The 17,693-nt window shown below is 35.3% G+C and overlaps 2 protein-coding genes across 3 annotated transcripts in view; one reads left to right on the top strand and one right to left on the bottom strand.

Annotated features, from left to right (window-relative positions):
* Glys (glycogen [starch] synthase) overlaps positions 1-11,934 on the top strand; it is a 29,463-nt gene extending 17,529 nt beyond the window's left edge. For both annotated transcript variants that reach the window (XM_080160462.1, XM_080160463.1), the window contains 11 exons: positions 528-628; positions 1,238-1,332; positions 4,687-4,827; positions 5,960-6,035; positions 6,847-6,931; positions 7,783-7,879; positions 8,673-8,744; positions 9,100-9,184; positions 9,746-9,898; positions 10,272-10,322; positions 11,804-11,934. In XM_080160462.1, the coding sequence (XP_080016588.1) occupies positions 528-628; positions 1,238-1,332; positions 4,687-4,827; positions 5,960-6,035; positions 6,847-6,931; positions 7,783-7,879; positions 8,673-8,744; positions 9,100-9,184; positions 9,746-9,898; positions 10,272-10,322; positions 11,804-11,830 (983 nt within the window). In that variant the 3' untranslated portion in view covers positions 11,831-11,934. The remainder of the gene's footprint in view (positions 1-527; positions 629-1,237; positions 1,333-4,686; positions 4,828-5,959; positions 6,036-6,846; positions 6,932-7,782; positions 7,880-8,672; positions 8,745-9,099; positions 9,185-9,745; positions 9,899-10,271; positions 10,323-11,803) is intronic.
* Positions 11,935-13,811: 1,877 nt separating this feature from the next.
* Positions 13,812-17,395, bottom strand: LOC145318796 (xibalbin-1-like). Its single transcript, XM_080160382.1, has 5 exons — positions 17,249-17,395; positions 16,149-16,230; positions 15,820-15,852; positions 15,428-15,454; positions 13,812-14,156 (listed from the first exon to the last, which is right to left on the bottom strand). The coding sequence occupies exons 1-5, from the start codon at positions 17,304-17,306 to the stop codon at positions 14,120-14,122; spliced, it is 237 nt and encodes a 78-aa protein (XP_080016508.1). The 5' UTR covers positions 17,307-17,395; the 3' UTR covers positions 13,812-14,119.
* Positions 17,396-17,693: the final 298 nt, after the last annotated feature.

The following is a 17,693-nucleotide window of genomic DNA, read 5'->3' on the forward strand; positions in this document are numbered from 1 at the left end:
TCTTTCCCCCAATGTATAACATTTCTTAAAACTATAACTTATCTTTAAACATATTTATTGGCTTTAACCTTTGTTACTTTTATCAATTCCTGATATTTAGGTTAAAATGCCAGTCACGGTGTCATAACTTTTCTATACCTAAATAATGTACAGAAGGGATGATTTTTTTTATCCTAATTGTGAGTGTATTTTTACTGTATATCAATTTATCATTGATTGTCCTATTCCTATCATGATATCAAATACAACTTTGACTGACCTGTTCTACATCTTGTGTTAGAAACTACTATATGGTTCATTTTTGTACATAAGTCCGTAACTGTATTTGGAAATGTGATTATCTCGGCTACTTTATAACTAACTTTGTCCGTTTGTCTTTTACAATATTTTTGCTATGCTACTTAAGGATATTGTAATCCCAGTATCTCTTCGAAACCGATTAATATCCGGTGGATTAGAACCGGTTTTTTCTTATAATATCCGAGGAAAGCTGTCTATAATACGATGCGATAAATAACTATTCTTAGGCTCCGATGTGACCGTAGTCGCCTTCCTTATTTTCCCCACAAAGACTAACAGTTTCAATGTGGAATCTTTGAAAGGCCATGCCATCACGAAAGGGTTAAAGGTACTATTTTTTTTACAACTGTCGGATATGCCTCTAGAGGCACCTGAAAATAGGCGAAAATCTTCAATTATTAATTTCAAATGAAAAAATAAAATAAGAATTTCGAAAGGGGGGATCATTATTTTTTAGGGTTGATATCTCTTGGGAGGGTTTTTGTATCCTCCTCAAAATTAGTTTAAAACATTCTCATGGAGGCTTCACTGTAAAACAGAACCATAAAGGTACAAACAGACAGACACAGACACACTGATAAACTTTGTTTTTAAGCATTAGAAAAAAACACAAATAATTTATTTATCTATCAAAACTGTAACAAATAGTGATTTAAAAACCATACCCAGACTTTTGCTGTAAGAATAGCCCATAAGCACCTCAGGACCTATAAGAAGATTTAATATAAAGCAGAACCATAATGGTTCAGCGGCTAGCGAGATCCTTCGGTCGGTACAAACAAACAGACAGACATATACAAGATATCCTTTTATTATTTCATAAGGGTACCTTAAAATTTCTTTTAAGTATTGAAAAACACAAATTAATTTATCTATCAAAACTGTCAAAATAGTGATTTATTGATAACACCTGAATAATTATTTATATATTCTCTAGGACACAATTGATTCTGTGCAGAAAGATATTGGCAAGAGATTGTATGAACAATGTCTCAGGGGAAAAATTCCAGACCCAAGTGAAATTCTGACTAGGTAACTTTCTGGTCGTGTGTTTGTGTGTGTGTGTTTGTGTGTGTATAAAGAGATTGTATGAACAATGTCTCAGGGGAAAAATTCCAGACCCAAGTGAAATTCTGACTAGGTAACTTTCTGTGTGTGTGTGTGTGTGTGTGTGTGTGTGTGTGTGCGTGCGTATGTGTGTGTGTGTTTGTGTGTGTATAAAGAGATTGTATGAACAATGTCTGAGGGGAAAAATTCCAGACCCAAGCGAAATTCTGACTAGGTAACTTTCTGTGTGTGTGTGTGTGTGTGTGTGTGTGTGTGTGTGTGTGTGTGTGTGTGTGTGTGTGTGTGTGTGTGTGTGGTTGTGTAGAGATTGTATGAACAATGTCTCAGGGGTAAAATTCCAGATCCAGGCGAAATTCTGATTAGGTAACTTTCTGCGTGTGTGTGTGTATGTGTGTGTGTGTGTGTGGTTGTGAAGAGATTGTATGAACAATAGGGCGGGTTCATATCGGAATTAGACAAAGCGGGGATATGCAATAGATAAAATTAACCTTTAAAACATTTCTGACCGAAAAATAATTTTAAAAAATTGAGTTTTAGAACACGACCACTTAAAAATATAATTCATTACTTATTAGTATGCAAAGACGACATTAAAAATTTTTTTTGAATCAGATCTATGGCTTCATGGTGCTCCCTGGAAAGGTCTTGAGGAGCTGAATCAGGAACTTTTGTCCGTTTCAAAATATCTCGTTCCTAGCCTTAGAAATCACTAAAAAAACACAATTTTTTAAGGTTTATTGAGAATTGTCCATTTGCAGAGGTTTTTTAGATTTCCTCAGGCTAGGAACGAGATTTTTTGAAACGGACAAAAGTTCCTGACTCAGCTCCTCAAGGCCTTTCCAGGGAGCACCATGAAGCCATAGTTCTGATTCAATAAATTTTTGACTCCCATTTACAAATAGCTATACAATTGAATGTCTGGTCGTCAGCGGTTTTAAGACTTAGGATAAATTTTAAATCATCCAGAGGTGTATTATATCTATATAAATTGAGTGCAGATCCCCGCTTTGGCCTCAGAAAAAAATGTCCAAAATCGACCCACCCTAATGAACAATGTCTCAGGGGTAAAATTCCAGATCCAGGCGAAATTCTGAATAGGTAACTTTCTGTGTGTGTGTGTGTGTGTGTGTGTGTGTGTGTGTGTATGTGTGTGTTTGTTTGTGAGTGTATAGAGATTGTAGGAACAATGTCTCAGGGGAAAAATTCCAGACCCAAGCGACATTCTGACTAGGTAACTTTCTGTGTGTGTGTGTGTGTGTGTGTGTGGGCGTGTGTGTGTGTGTGTGTTTGTGTGTGTATAAAGAGATTGTAGGAACAATTTCTCAGGGGAAAAATTCCAGACCCAAGCGACATTCTGACTAGGTAACTTTCTGTGTGTGTGTGTGTGTGTGTGTGCGTGTGTGTGTGTTTGTGTGTGTATAAAGAGATTGTAGGAACAATGTCTCAGGGGAAAAATTCCAGACCCAAGCGACATTCTGACTAGGTAACTTTCTGTGTGTGTGTGTGTGTATGTGTATGTGTATGTGTGTGTGTATGTTTGTGTGTGTATAAAGAGATTATAAGAATAATGTCTCAGGGGTGAAATTCCAGACCCAAGCGACATTCTGACTAGGTAACTTTCTGTGTGTGTGTGTGTGTGTGTGTGTGTGTGTGTGTGTGTGGGTGTGTGTTGTGTGAACAATGTCTCAGGGTAAAAATTCCAGACCCAAGCGAAATTCTGACTAGATAACTTTCTGTGTGTGTGTGTGTGTGTGTATGTCTGTGTGTGTGTTTGTGTGTGTGGTGGAAGAGATTGTATGAACAATGTCTCAGGGGTGAAATTCCAGACCCAAGCGAATTTCTGACTAGGTAACTTTCTGTGTGTGTATATGTGTGTGTGGGTGTGGGTGTGTGTGTGTGTGTGTGTGTGTGTGTGTGTGTGTGTGTTTGTGTGTTTATAAAGAGATTGTATGAACAATGTCTCAGGGGTAAAATTCCAGATCCAAGCGACATTCTGACTAGGTAATTTTCTGTGTGTGTGTGTGAGTATGTGTATGTGTGTGTGTGTGTGTGTGTGTGTGTGTGTGTGTGTGTATGTGTGTATGTGTGTTTGTGTGAGAAGAGATTATAAGAACAATGTCTCAGGGGTGAAATTCCAGATTCAAGCAAAATTAGGTAACTTTCTGCGTGTGTGAGTGTGTGTGTGTGTGTGTGAGGGGGAAGAGATTGTATGAACAATGTCTGAGGGAAAAAAGTCCAAATCCAAGCAATTATATAGTGCTTTTAAGCAGCGTTGCGGAGCCTTAAATTTTGGTGCGGCTCCGGCTCCGCGGGGCCGTCTGTGATGATGGCTGCTCTTTATTTATCTAGTCCGGAGCCGGTGCCGTTTTTTTAACGAAAATTACGGCTCCAGCTCCGGCTCCGCAATACTGCTTTTAAGACTTGAATATAGGTATGCTTCACTTATAACATTGTGCCTTTTCGTGCTAGGAATCTATATTCCAAATATCTGAGAGATTTATTTAATCACAGAAACGGATCATAAAAAAACAAAAAAATTTACTTCGGGTTTTGTAATAAAAAATTAACATCTTTCTTTTCATGTGTGTGATTAAAAATAAATGACGTAACTTTATACATTTGTGTGTGTGTGTCTAAGTTGTTTGTGTGTGTGTGTCTAAGTTGTGTGTATTGAATTTTTCCCGCTTTCTCTCTGTTGTGCGTAGTTAGTATATACAAAAAATATTATCACGCAACCTTCAAGCGACTAAAAGTAAACAGTTTTCTCAATATTATGCTAAAAACGCGCATTTATTTCCAATTTTTTTTCTTCCATTTTATGGACAATGAAAAGTTAAATGGCACTATGTTTTTAGTGTTTTAAAAAGTTGAAAAAGTAAACTTTTATGACGAGTTTTGCCAGTGGTCAATGAGAGTTAATTCGGGTTGATTAGATGAAATACCCTAACAGTTCCCTACTCTTACGGAAGCGCAGTGCTGTTGAGCGCAACTGAACTTGGATCGCTGACCCCTTGCCGTTGCTTTCGGGCGGCGGCAGTTGGTCGGCTGATCAGATCAGTCTGTTCTCCTCCCTTCCTAGCTTGATATCCGGGCCCTAGCGTTGCCACTGTGCTGTTCGCACGCTGCCCACTGTCACACAAACCAGTAAAAATTCTCGCAATTCACGCTTGAGACTTTGACTTCCATCGCTTCCATAAAACAGGTCCCACCCGAGGTGGCTGACCGATACTTTTGCCATTCTAGTTTGCTGTATAATAACTTCCTATATACTAATTTACTGTTCTTTTTAGGGAAGTTTACTAATTCATATAAATTCAGGGATGATCTGACCAAGTTGAAGCGAAGCATTTTTGCGGCTCAGTCCTCCCCGCTGCCCCCTATCACGACACACAATGTCTGCGACGAGTGGAAGGATCCCGTGCTGAATGCATTCAGACGTTGCCAGCTCTTCAATAACAGGTAGCAATAGGACAATGGCAGACAAAGATTAAGGGTATTTTTTTATTTAATGTACTTAGCGGTTGCACCCATAGCATCTATAGGATCTTAATTTGAATTTGTAGGGATAGGCAGCAAAATAGCCTAAAACCAAAGAAAGACTTAAATCTAGAAATAGAATAGCTTCAAACTATCGTGAGATATAAATGAAGCTTTTCTAAAATACTGAATTAAGAGTGTATTAACATTGATTCTAACAAAAAATTTATATTAAAAAATGTTACATGCCGGGATTCGAACCCGGGACCTTCCAACCAAGTTAAAACAAACATATAAGATTCGTAGGTTGCGTGATTATTATTGCGAATACTTATTTATAGATTATTTTATTTTGTAAGTTTTGAGGGATTTATAAAAGAAAAGGGTTTCTGATTAATTTGTCTTTGGGGACTTGCATTAAATCTTAACTACATAAGTGGTAATTTTATTTAATATGAATTGAGGTATTTGAGCTAGTCGTAGTAGGATTATAAATTATTATAAAACTAACATAAAGTGCATTTATGTATTTTAAGCTTTTACATACTGTAATAAGACGTAATTTTCATATCTTTCATATTTTTATAAGCGAAGCTTTTCAATAATTAGGGCCTGTTCGTCCGGAATGGATAGCTTTTTCATTAATTTAGACATGTTAGAATTGTCCTATCGATTTCAAACTTTGCATGGTGATTCCTGTAATAGTTAGATAGATTTTGAAAGCGTTGCAACTCAATAATCGTTACCAGAATGTCCGTCCATTTTTAACATGTTGATTTTTAACTTTTTTGAACAACAAATTTTAATGATACGATTAATCTGATTTTTAGACTGCTGATTCCTAAGACAATAAAATATAATGTTATTAGGGAAGCATCTCTATAATCAAGTCCTGAGAATGTAAGTATGTCCTTAAATATTATCCTGTATTTATGCAGTTTTTGAACTAATTTACTTACAATTTTGTTTCGAATATTAAAAATTTATATTCTGATTATTCAGTTCTGACACTCTACAAGTATTAATGTTCGTTTGTCTTACCGTTTCAGAGCTACGTTTTTTTATGGATGTTGTCATCCTTGTTACTTGAGAAATGAATTTATCTTACTTTTAGTTATGATCGTGTAAAGGTTGTTTTCCATCCAGAATTCTTGAACAGTACCAACCCCCTGTTTGGTCTAGACTACCAGGTACACAATTTTATAAAAGAATGACGAACATACATTGTTAGTTAAAGAGTAGCATCGCTACTAAGAATAAAATGTTGTTGAAATATTGAACAGTTTGGTCTAGACTACCAGGTACAGAGCTGATTAAGAAACATGACGGACACATAAAGTCAATTAAAGGGTTGCTTCGCTACATAGTATCAAAATGGCGATTACACTTCCTTTTGCTACTTTTTGAGAGAGAAATCTTACTTTTTACCCTTAGGTTAGGTTAGGGAAAGGTTGGAAAGGGCACTGCAGGCGGTTTAATTCGTAGAATCGTACTAATCCCATTTTTCATGAATAAAAAGAACAATGTACTATAATATGTAATACTGTAAGATATTTAAGTATTCATGTTACATATTTAGTAAATGAAATTTAAACTTTAGATCACTTATAAGTGCATAGATTATTATTATAATTAAAAATTATAAACTTTCATGATCTGCCGCCGATTACCTATTAAAGGGAGAAGTAGGTTGCGCTTAAAATCCGTAAAGTTGCGAGTTTTAAGGCTTAAAATTAGTAGTTGAACGATAATATTCACCAAATATGTGTATTTCTTATTGAAAAGACTATAGACAATTAAAGTTAGCATAAATTTTTATCGTTCTACTACTGTTTTTAACTTAAAACTCACAACCTTTACAGAATTTTAGCGCAACCTACTCCTCCCTTTGTTTCGCCGTTTAAAAAAAAAAAGATTCTAAAGCAAACCAAACCTTTTTTTGGATAAATTTCCATCAGATGTTATAAAAACATTCTACCTATTCTATTATTATTTTTTTAGGAATTTGTACGAGGTTGCCATTTGGGCGTGTTTCCCTCCTACTATGAACCTTGGGGCTATACCCCTGCGGAGTGTACTATTATGGGTAGGTTTTGGGCATACCAAAGTTTTTTTTCTGTAAAGCCTAGCGTTAAAAACACTGTATATTACTTTATTTCTGTATTTCTGCTTGTTGTAAAAATTTGAAGTTTTCTACAAAAATTCAAAGGGGACTATGCACGAACGAGAGCAAGTGATTCTAAGCACCTTCCAGCAATGATACTTTTTTTTGAGAATATACTAGGATTATGTTTGATAGTTATTTCAATTTTAAAAAATTAGGTTTCACAATGTTTTTTTATGGATAAAATTTTGAAACGTTTAGCATTTTTTGATGAAATATCAACAAATATTTTGTTGAGTTCAAAGGTTGAAAAAAATAACACGCCAAAACATAATCAAATGCTGTAAAATACAAATTCCTTTTTCTAAATTAACATTTTTCATTAAAAAAGTTTCTTTTGTGTCACAGAAGTTTGAACTCAACTAAACATTTGATGATATATAGCCAAAAAATGCTAACCTACCTAACATTTCAAAGTTTTTTTTTTTTATATAAAACCATAGTGAAACTTATTTTTTAAAAATTGATATAACTATATTAAACATTACCCTAGTATATTATTATTCATAAAAAAAAAACATTTAGAATCACTGATGGAAGGTGCTTAGAATCACTTGTTATCGTTCGTGCATACTCCTCTTTTGTAAGATACAAAGTAAATTTTTTGTGCCTATAGTCCCCAAAGTTTTATGATAACGTTTTCTTATTCTTTGGCTTAACAACTTTTAGGACTTAAATTTGATTTTGATTGGTTAGTTCTTAAAGTTGAGTGGTTAAAAGTTTCAACCTTTATCTGTAATCTACAGAAGGTTTGTCATTATTGTTTTGTTTAGGTATTCCAAGCATCACCACCAACCTGTCCGGCTTCGGCTGTTTCATGGAGGAACACGTTACAGACCCTCAGTCCTATGGTATCTACGTTGTAGACAGGTAATAACTCCCCCCCCCTCATGGAGGAACACGTGATAGACCCACAGTCCTATGGTATCTACGTTGTAGACAGGTAATTAACTCCCTAACCCCCCCCCCCCCCCATGGAGGAACACGTGACAGACCCACAGTCTTATGGCATCTACGTTGTATACAGGTAACAACCCCCCCTCATGGAGGAACACGTGACAGACCCACAGTCCTATGGTATCTACGTTGTAGACAGGTAATATCAACCCCCCCCCCTCCATGGAGGAACACGTGACAGACCCACAGTCTTATGGTATCTACGTTGTAGACAAGTAATAACTCCCCCCCCCCCCTCATGGAGGAACATATGACAGACCCACCTTCCTATGGTATCTACGTTGTAGACAAGTAATAACTCCCCCCCCCCTCATGGAGGAACATATGACAGACCCACAGTCATATATGGTATCTACGTTGAAGACAGGTAATCCCCCCCCCCCCCATGGAGAAACATGTGACAGACCCACAGTCTTATGGTATCTACGTAGTTGACAAGTAATTAACCCCCCCCCCCCTTCCTAAAATTTTGTTTTGATAGGTGTGGTGGGTAATAAATAAAATGGCGATTTATCATCACTCCCCAATGTGAATTATATCCCTATCCAGATTTTTACGTCTTCCCCCCCCCCCCCCCCACCAAAAAAAAGCGTTGACGTCTTTACTCTTAATGTTCATCTACGACGATTGCAATAAACCTCAAGCCCAATGAAAATACGAAAGCCTCCATTTCAACTAGCTTTTATCTTAAAGGTCTAATTTTTAGGAGAAACATTGGCTTGGAGGAATCAGTTCAACAGCTTGCCAGGATGATGCATGATTTCACAAGATTAAACAGGTAAAAACTTTTATTAAAAAGGACAGTTATGTTTGTAAGGTTATTTTTAAGGAAGACTGAATTATCTTATATTATCCATCCATGACAAAACTTTTCCAGTATGGCTTAGAAACTGATTAATATTCCCTGATTTAGAACCGGTTCTCAGCAATACTGAAATATCATGTATATCATCGTATTACATGCAATTTTCCACGATTAATAAAATAAAGATCATAAAATTATAACCAGTTTTGTTAGATCGGGCCTAAAGCCCTTTTGGGGGTAATAAAACTGGTTTTGATTGTATAATTTTTTATTTTGATATCCATGGATAGCTGTCTATAATACGATTTGATAAATAAACTTTATTTAGACGTCAGAGAATTATCCAGAGAAACAGAACAGAACGTTTGTCCGACCTCTTGGACTGGAAAAATCTTGGCATCTACTACAGACAGGTATTTACACTACCTAGTCCCCAAAGTTTTAATAATGTTTTGTTATTCATTTGATTAACAACTTTGGGGACTTTTAATAAATTTTGATTGGTAGATTCGTTAAGTGTCCAAATGTTTCAAACGTATCAAAATTTTCAAAATTGAAAAAAAATTCTAGAAGGATAACGCCCAAGTTTTGTTAGTCCGGGCTTTCGGCCTCTCGGAGCTAACAAAACTTGTTTAAATCTTATAATTAAAATTATAATACCCACGGAAAGCTGTCTATAATACCATGCGATAAATAACTGTTTTACATTAAAATTGTTGTAGACGCGTATGTTGGCTCTGCAGAAGGTGTTTACAGACGTGAGCCATTTTATAAAAGTTCCCAAAGATTCTAAGCCAACAAATAGGAGAGCATGTCATGTTCAATGTCTTCTCGCTCCCTAGTTAATGCTGGGATTTTTATATAAAAAATATATTCAAACTATTCTAGGGGCGTATGTTAAAAAAAGAGAACCCAATCATTTCAGCGGTTAGTGAGATCCTTCGCAACAGACAAAAAATGCTTACTACTTTTAGGCGCGTATGTTGGCCCTACAGAAGGTGTTCAGTGACGTGAGCTGTGATGAGGCGCCGCCATCTGGCGCTGGTAGATTGAACTATCCCAGACCCATTTCTGAGCCACCATCACCCACCTCCACTAGGGCCCACTCCCCCATCTCTTCTCTCAATGTAAGTATTTTAAGTAGCACAGCTACTTTATAGCTTACTAGCGGCCACGCCCCTCGAGTTGCAAGTAAAATGTTTTCTTATTAATCTACTGTAATATCAACTGTTTACCCAAAAATATCCGCAAGTCGGCTTTTATATATTTTTAAATTTTTTTCGATTTCTTTTGGGAGGGTGGTGGAACACCCATCCCCCCCCCCCAAAAAAAAATAGATATAAACCTTTCCAGGAAACATGAGAAGATACACTGTAAAGGAGAACCATATTGGTTCAGGGGTTAGCGAGATCCTTCGGTACAGACAGAGATCCTCTTTCTTATATATAAGGATTTATCTATTTATGTTGCTTAAGATCTCTAAAACAGCTTGATTTGTAGGATGATGATGCGGACAGCCATGACAGTGATGAGGAGCTTGAACAGTTACAGGTAAACATGTTGACAGGTTGACAGACTGGCATAATGACAGGTATACAGAGACTGAAAGCTATTATAGCGATGAGGAGCTTGAACAGTTACAGGTACACAGACATACGGACAGACTGATTTACAGACTTGACAGGCAGACTGACAATTGGCCATATAGACTGACAGATTGATTGACTGACTGACAGACTTGATAAACAAACAGACAGGGACATACATTTTACAGAGAGATAGACAGTTAGACAGACTTTTACAGTTAAACAGAATATATCAGATTTACAGTCTTTTGATAGATAGACAGACATTTGAAAGACATATGTACATTTTACAAATAGATTCGATAGTTAGACAGGCTTTTATGGTCAAACAAATTTACATTTTTATGACAAAGAGACAGCCTTTTGAACATAGACAGACACATGAAAGATAGATGCACATTGTACAGATAGATCATACAGACTATAACGTTCAGCAGAACTAGACAGACATTTGCCACATTTATACATATTTTACACACAGACAGACAAATAAAGAAAGATAGATAATCAGAATTTGACAGACAGTTAGAAATACTTTTGTCATATAGACAATCTTTGAGACAGACAAACATGGACTAAGGGGTAGTTTCACGAAAGGCATTTGAACCTAATTTAGTGAACCGCATATTTTTTCCTGGTTAATTGGTTAAACTACATTTATATGGCATATATTTGAAAGAATTTCAATTTTCTACCACGTAGTTTTAATAATATCAAGACTTGAAAATCGTCTTTTTAAATTGCATATATCACAAAAAGACGATTTTCAAGTCTTGATATTTTCAAAAGTACGTGGTAGATAAATTAAAATTCTTTCAAATATATGCCTTTTAAATATAGTTTAACCCATTAACTAGCAAAAAATATGCGGTTCACTAAATTAAGTTTAAATGCATTTCGTGAAACTACCCCTTTGTCCATGTTTGTCCAGGGAGGGAGGGGGTACTGGGCTGTTTATTTAACTAGTCCCCAAAGTTTCATAAACATGCACTTTAACCATTCGGTTCAAAACCTTGGGTTATTTTCATTTAATTTTGATTGGTTGGTTCCTAAGAACTGGTGTCCTAACGTTTCAACACATGATTTTACTCTTTAGAAGGGCTAATTTTATTTATAATTGGGGAAGTATATAAAGGGAGGAGTATGTTGCGCTAAAAATCCGTAAAGGTTGTGAGTTTTAAGTTAAAAACAGTAGTAGAACGATAAAAATTTATGTTAACTTTAAAAAAAAATGTTGTTGTCTATAGTTAAGAAATACACATATTTATTGAATATTATCGTTCTTCTACTATTTTTAAGCCTTAAAACTCACACCTTTACGGATTTTTAGCGCAACCCACCTCTCCTTTCTTCGTCCATTGACCATCCCTTAATAAAGATTACTGGGTTGCTAAAGATTGTGCCAAATTACTATGGAACGTGTGAATAACTATTTATAATGTATAGGTTGCACTGAAGAATCAACTAGAATAAAAAACTTACAAAGGAAGAAACAGGAATAGTAAATCTCTAAAAGGATTGGAATCCAACTTAAACTTATATTTTACCATTTTATTTTCTATTAAAAATAACAAAAAGACACTTGAACGCTTCAATTTTATTATATTAATCGATTTTATTTTTTTGGCATAAAATCATTGATTCTTATTGTTGAATTCGATAATAACTATTATCGCATCGTATTATAGACAGTTTCCCGCGGATTTTAAATTGAAAAATGATTAGATTAAAACCAGTTTTGTTAGCTCCGTGGGGCCAAGGTATTAATTTTATGATTATTATTTTAATATTCGTGGAAAATTGTCTTTACTACGATGCTATACATGATTTTTTAAATATGGTTGATAACCGGTTCTAATCCAGCGGATGTTTATCAGTTTCAAAGCCATACTGGAAATCCTAAAATGTTTTTTTTATACAAAATTTAAAAAAATAGCTTGTAGATGATTAATTTTAAGTTTTCAGTCCTTACGTTATTGTAGGTTTTAATCTTTTATGAAATTGTTTTATTTTTAGAATGTTTTATGATTTTATGTAAAGTTATGATTATGAAGTATACAAAATATGTGAATGTAATTACTTATGTACAATAATATAAATAATTAAAAAAACATCAAATTTTTTTAAGCCAAGCTTTTCAATGTTTAGGTTCGGTTCGTCCGTCCGCACGTCTAGGTAGATCTTATCGTAAGTTAATGCATGTTAAAAATGTCTTTTTGATTTCAAACTCAGCATGATGATTACTTTAACAGTTAGGTACAAATTTTAAAGTGTAGCAAATCTTTATTTGTCACCAATAAGTCTGTTCGTATAATTAAACTATTAAATATATTGAACTTTTTCGGCACCTCGGGGCTAAAAAAAACTGGTTTTAATCTTATAATTGTACATTCTATATCCGCGGAACGCTGTTTATAATACGATGAAAGAAACAACTATTATTACCCTCTACCAGAGATAAGGGGACATTGAAATGTAAGTTTTTAAGGCCTTACAAATTTTCTCCTACGTTTTTTGTATGAAATATATTGTATTCTTTTATTATTAACTCAAACATTTTTTATCCAATTATTATCAAATATACAAAAGGGTTACTTAGATTATCATCATTGGGTATGTTCATCAAATTATATGTCTTTTCCCTGAAATAGGATATGTATGCTCCCATTGGATTTATTACTACATGGAGCTTACACCAGATTATCATTTACTCTAATACAGTGAAAATTGAAGCTTGCTAAAATAACAACTATTCCCTCCCATTATATTAGATGAACGAAGTGAGCAATAAATAAGTTCTATGTTGGTAACCTAAATTGACAATAATTTTTCCTGTATCCACTTATATTTTATATCCATTTTCATATATGTCTTATCCCTTAAAACCCCCCTCCCCCCCCCAAACCTCTAACATATCCCATACCACATTTTGCATTCTCTCTCTCTCTCTCTCCCATGCTCTCTCTCTCTCTCTCTCTCTCTCTCTCTCTCTCTCTCTCTCTCCTCTCTCTCTCTACGCCCCAAGAGGCTCCTAGGTGCACGTAGAATGGTAGTTTTTTTTTATTTCTCCTTGGAGGTTGGTGGTACCCTCTCTCAAAATAGCTATAAATCTTCCCAGGACCTATGAGAAGCTACACTGTAAGGAGAATAATATCAGTTAGCGAGATTCTTTGGTACAGACAAACAAGACATTTAAAGAAAAGATTTTTAAAAAAGTAAATAAAAAATCTTTGGGGGGGGGGGAGATTTTGTTCTAAGGGTGATTTCTTTTAGGAGGGTGGTGGTACCCTTCCCCAATATAGTTAAAAACTGTACCAGAACCTATGAGAAGCTACCCTGTAAGGAAACATATCCGTTTAGCAGTAAGCGAGATCCTTTGGTACAGGCAAACAAACATCCTTTTACTTTATTATAAGGCTTTTTAATTTTGCAAAGCCACGAAAAAATAAAATCATTAATTGATAATATTCATGTTATGGTATAATAAAAAGCACAAAAATAAGCAATTTTAAATGATATAATACGATTTCCAGTATGGCTTAGATACCGATTATTATCCAATGGACAAGAACCGGTTCAGAGCCATACTGAAAAACCATGTATCGTATCTAATTTTAGACAGCTTTCCAGGAATAATAAAATAAAAATCCTATAATCAATACCCGGCCAGCTAAACTGGAATTATTCCTGTAAATTTTCATTTTAGTATCCGCGGAAATGTGTCTATATTACGATGCGATAAGTAACTTTTAAGCTTGAAGATCAGCCCCATCTTGGAAACACACCTAAAGCCACGCATCTAAAATTATAATTATTAAAACAGGGATAAGACAATGGCCGATAAATTGATGTACATACCCAATGTGGATATACAAAATTATTTCTATAGATTACAATTATTGGTTTAAACGTTTGGACACTCAATTAGATGAGCCAGCCAATCAAAAATCTATAAAAGTCTCCAAAGTTGTTAAGCCAACAAATAAGAAAACGTTATTATAAAACTTTGGAGACTAGTCTAATAAACAGCCCATTGTCCTCTTTCTCTGGCATTTAACACTGTCTCGGCAGACATCTGCTTAATTTCAGAGCGGCTTAGCTGCGGATTAAAAAAAACAGATAAGGACGGCTGATGTAAAATTTGGCGGCTTTAAGAAACATCCATATTAAGTAGCATAATCATATTTTTAGGAAGGGATTGGACATTGGGCTGTTTATTACAATAGTCCCCAAAGTTTATAATAACGTTTTCTTATTCGTTGGCCTAACAACTTTGGGGAATTTTTATTACTTTGATTGGTTGAATCATTAAGTTGAGTGTCCTAACGTTTCAAACACAAATTGTAATCTACAGAAGAGATAATCATCATTGGGAATGTACATCAATTTATCGGCCATAATGATGGAAATGTTGAGAAAAAAATCAGAGGTCTAGCTTTAATAGCAGCTGAGTAAATGTAATTTTCCCCATTGCGTTACGGAGTGAAGAACGGATGGACAAAGTGAGCTATAAACTAAAGTAGCTTTTAATAATAACAAGGATGACAACATCCATAAAAGCGAAGCACTTAAAAGGTAGGACAAACGGACATTAACACTTGTATAGTGTTAGAACTTAATAATTATCATAATATAAATTTATAAGAGTCAAAGCAAAATTGTAAGTAAATTTGTTGTAAAACTGCTTGATATAGAATAATTTTTATGGACATACTTACATTTTTAGGACTTGATTATAGAGTTGCTTCGCTTATTACATTTTACTTTGTTGTCCCAGAAATCAATATACCAAAAATCAGATCAATCCGATGATTTGATCACATAAAAATTTGTTGTTAAAAAAGTAAAAAAATCAACATGTTTAAAATGGACGTACGGATATTTTGGTAATGATTATAGAATTGCTACGCTTTCTAAATCGTACCTATCTACTAAAGGAATCCCCATGCAAAATTTGAAATCGATATTATAATTCTAACATGCCTAAATTAACGGGAAAAGCTATCCGTTACGGACGTACGGACGGACCGACCCTAATTATAGAAAAGCTTCGCTTTTAAAAAGATATACCTGCAATGCGTTCCCCATATGTTACAACTAAAAACAAGGACAATTAAAAATTAGCAGGGAGGACGGGAATAGTGGGCTGTTAATTGCACTAGTCCCTAAAGTCTTATAGTAACGTTTTCTTATTCTTTAGCTAATTGTAAACTACAGAAGTGATTTTATAAATTTTCAATGGGGAATGTACAACAATTTATCGGATCATGAAATCATACAAAAATTGTTGCGAAATTGTATTTTAAAAACGGCCTTTGAGTTGATTTGCTTTACAAAACGTATCTAACTGTTACAGGAACCATTATGCAAAGTTTGAAGACGATAGGATAATTCTAAAATGCCTAAATTATGCTACGGACGGACTGACCTAAATATAGAAAAGCTTTTCACAATTGTCTTACCTACAAGTTGTTCTATAGCAACATACTTCAAAGCTTAAAAATTAAAAATGAAGATTAGTTATTTATTGCATTGTATTATAGACAGTTATCCGCAGATATTAGAATGTTAAATTATAATATCAAAGTTAGTTTGGTTAGTTGCGAGGGGCTTATAACATTGGGGACTATTAAAATTTTCATTGGTTGGTTCATTTTGTTGAGTGTCCAAACGTTTCAACCACTAATTGTAATTTACAGAATTGGTAATTTTGTGTATTCTCATTAGAGATGTACATCAATTTATGAGCCATTGTCTTATCCCTTTAGATCCCTGTGGAACATAGAGCTACCTGTCCCCATTCCTAGAGCAGGCCTGCCCCTCGTTCTTGCACACCCCCCGCTCTCCGGTCATCTCGTTCCGGTAGATCATACCTGCACATATTATGACACTCCGAAGCGCTGGAAAGTGTCACTTGTGACGTCATAAAAATACATCTTTTATCCATCTCTTTTTTAGGGGTTTACTTTCCAACTTACGACATCATACATGACACTTTCCGTAACTCCGTCATAAATTTGATATTCCAGTATGGCTTCTAAACCGATTGATATCCGCGCTAGATTGGAACTGGTTCTTAGACATCCATAAAATAAAAACATATTGCAGACAATTTTCCACAAAATTTAAAATAAATATCATTAAATTAATACCACTTTAGTTAGCCAAGGCCTTCGGCACCTCAGCTCTAACAAAACTGGTTTAATCTTATAATTTTTTACTTTAATATCTGCGGAAAGCTGTCTTTAAAACGATGCGATAAATAACTAATCCTGAAAAATTTAATATAAAAATTCGGAGGAGGAAATGTTAAATGTAGCGAAGGATTTAAAAAAACCTCTAAATCATCAAATTTCTTGTAGGTCCACAGGAGAAAAAACTATCCACACCTTCCATGCAGCCGCTAGTAAGTAGTATTGGGCATAAATTACAATGTATACTGGCCCATCATTGGTCAGTTGTATTGTATTTTTATTGGGCACTACAAGCTGCTTCGGCAGATACTATGAATGATAGGCAGAAGTTTCCACTAGGGTTGGGCCTGATACTTTTTTGGCCGGATACCGTATACCGGATATCCGGCTGATTTCTAATGCCGGATATCCGTTTCCGGCCGGATATCTGGCCAACGTTCGATATCCGGCAAATTACCGAATATCCGGCGTCAAAAATCAGCTGGATATCATGTAACTGGATAGTTTTATTATCCGGTATCCGGCCGGATATTGAAAATGACCGGATATCCGGCTGGATAACCGGCAAGACCGGATATCCGGCCCAACCCTAATTTCCACAAAACTTTAATTTCCCTACTCCTGTTCTATTAATTACAAACCATGCAAACTAACAACACATTGAGACTTTCAGAGAAGCTTCGCTTTCAAATTTTACCTTCGGAATAAATCAATGTTGACGCCAACACAAAGATTAGCAGTAGCATTTTAGTCATATTTCTTCTTAAAATTAGGGTTGGGCCGGGTATCCAGTTTGACCGAATATCCGGTCATTTTCATTATCCGGCCGGATACCGGATATTGAAACTATCTCTATAAGGTTGTCAAGAAGGAGCGTGTACGACGTGCAACTACCTGGAGATCATCACCATCAGATCATCAGCAAAGTCCTTCAGCCTACTCCTCACAGAGGACATCAGATTCAGTTGTGAATTTTTCTACTAATTGACCAGACACTGCCGGCTGGACTGGTCAAAATCTTACTGCTAATGGCTGGCATCGAACCTAACCCAGGGCCTATTTACATATGCTCTGTATGCCTTGTCAGAATTCGTGATAACTCTAAAGCTGTGATATGCAACAAATGCTTTCAATGGGTCCAC

This window comes from Acartia tonsa, chromosome 5 (genome assembly GCF_053477335.1).
Source record: "Acartia tonsa isolate MP-2025a chromosome 5, ASM5347733v1, whole genome shotgun sequence".
NCBI lineage: Eukaryota > Metazoa > Arthropoda > Copepoda > Calanoida > Acartiidae > Acartia > Acartia tonsa.

What these genes read in the sequence shown, in the direction of transcription:
- LOC145318796 (XM_080160382.1), bottom strand. Translation starts at nt 17,306, where the DNA reads ATGACTAAAATGCTACTGCTAATCTTTGTGTTGGCGTCAACATTGATT. An exon ending in TGCTCTAGGAATGGGGACAG is followed by an intron (nt 15,853 to 16,148) that starts GTAGCTCTATGT and finishes TTAATTTTTAAG; the next exon opens with CTTTGAAGTATGTTGCTATA. An exon ending in TGCTATAGAACAACTTGTAG is followed by an intron (nt 15,455 to 15,819) that starts GTAAGACAATTG and finishes CCTTGTTTTTAG; the next exon opens with TTGTAACATATGGGGAACGC.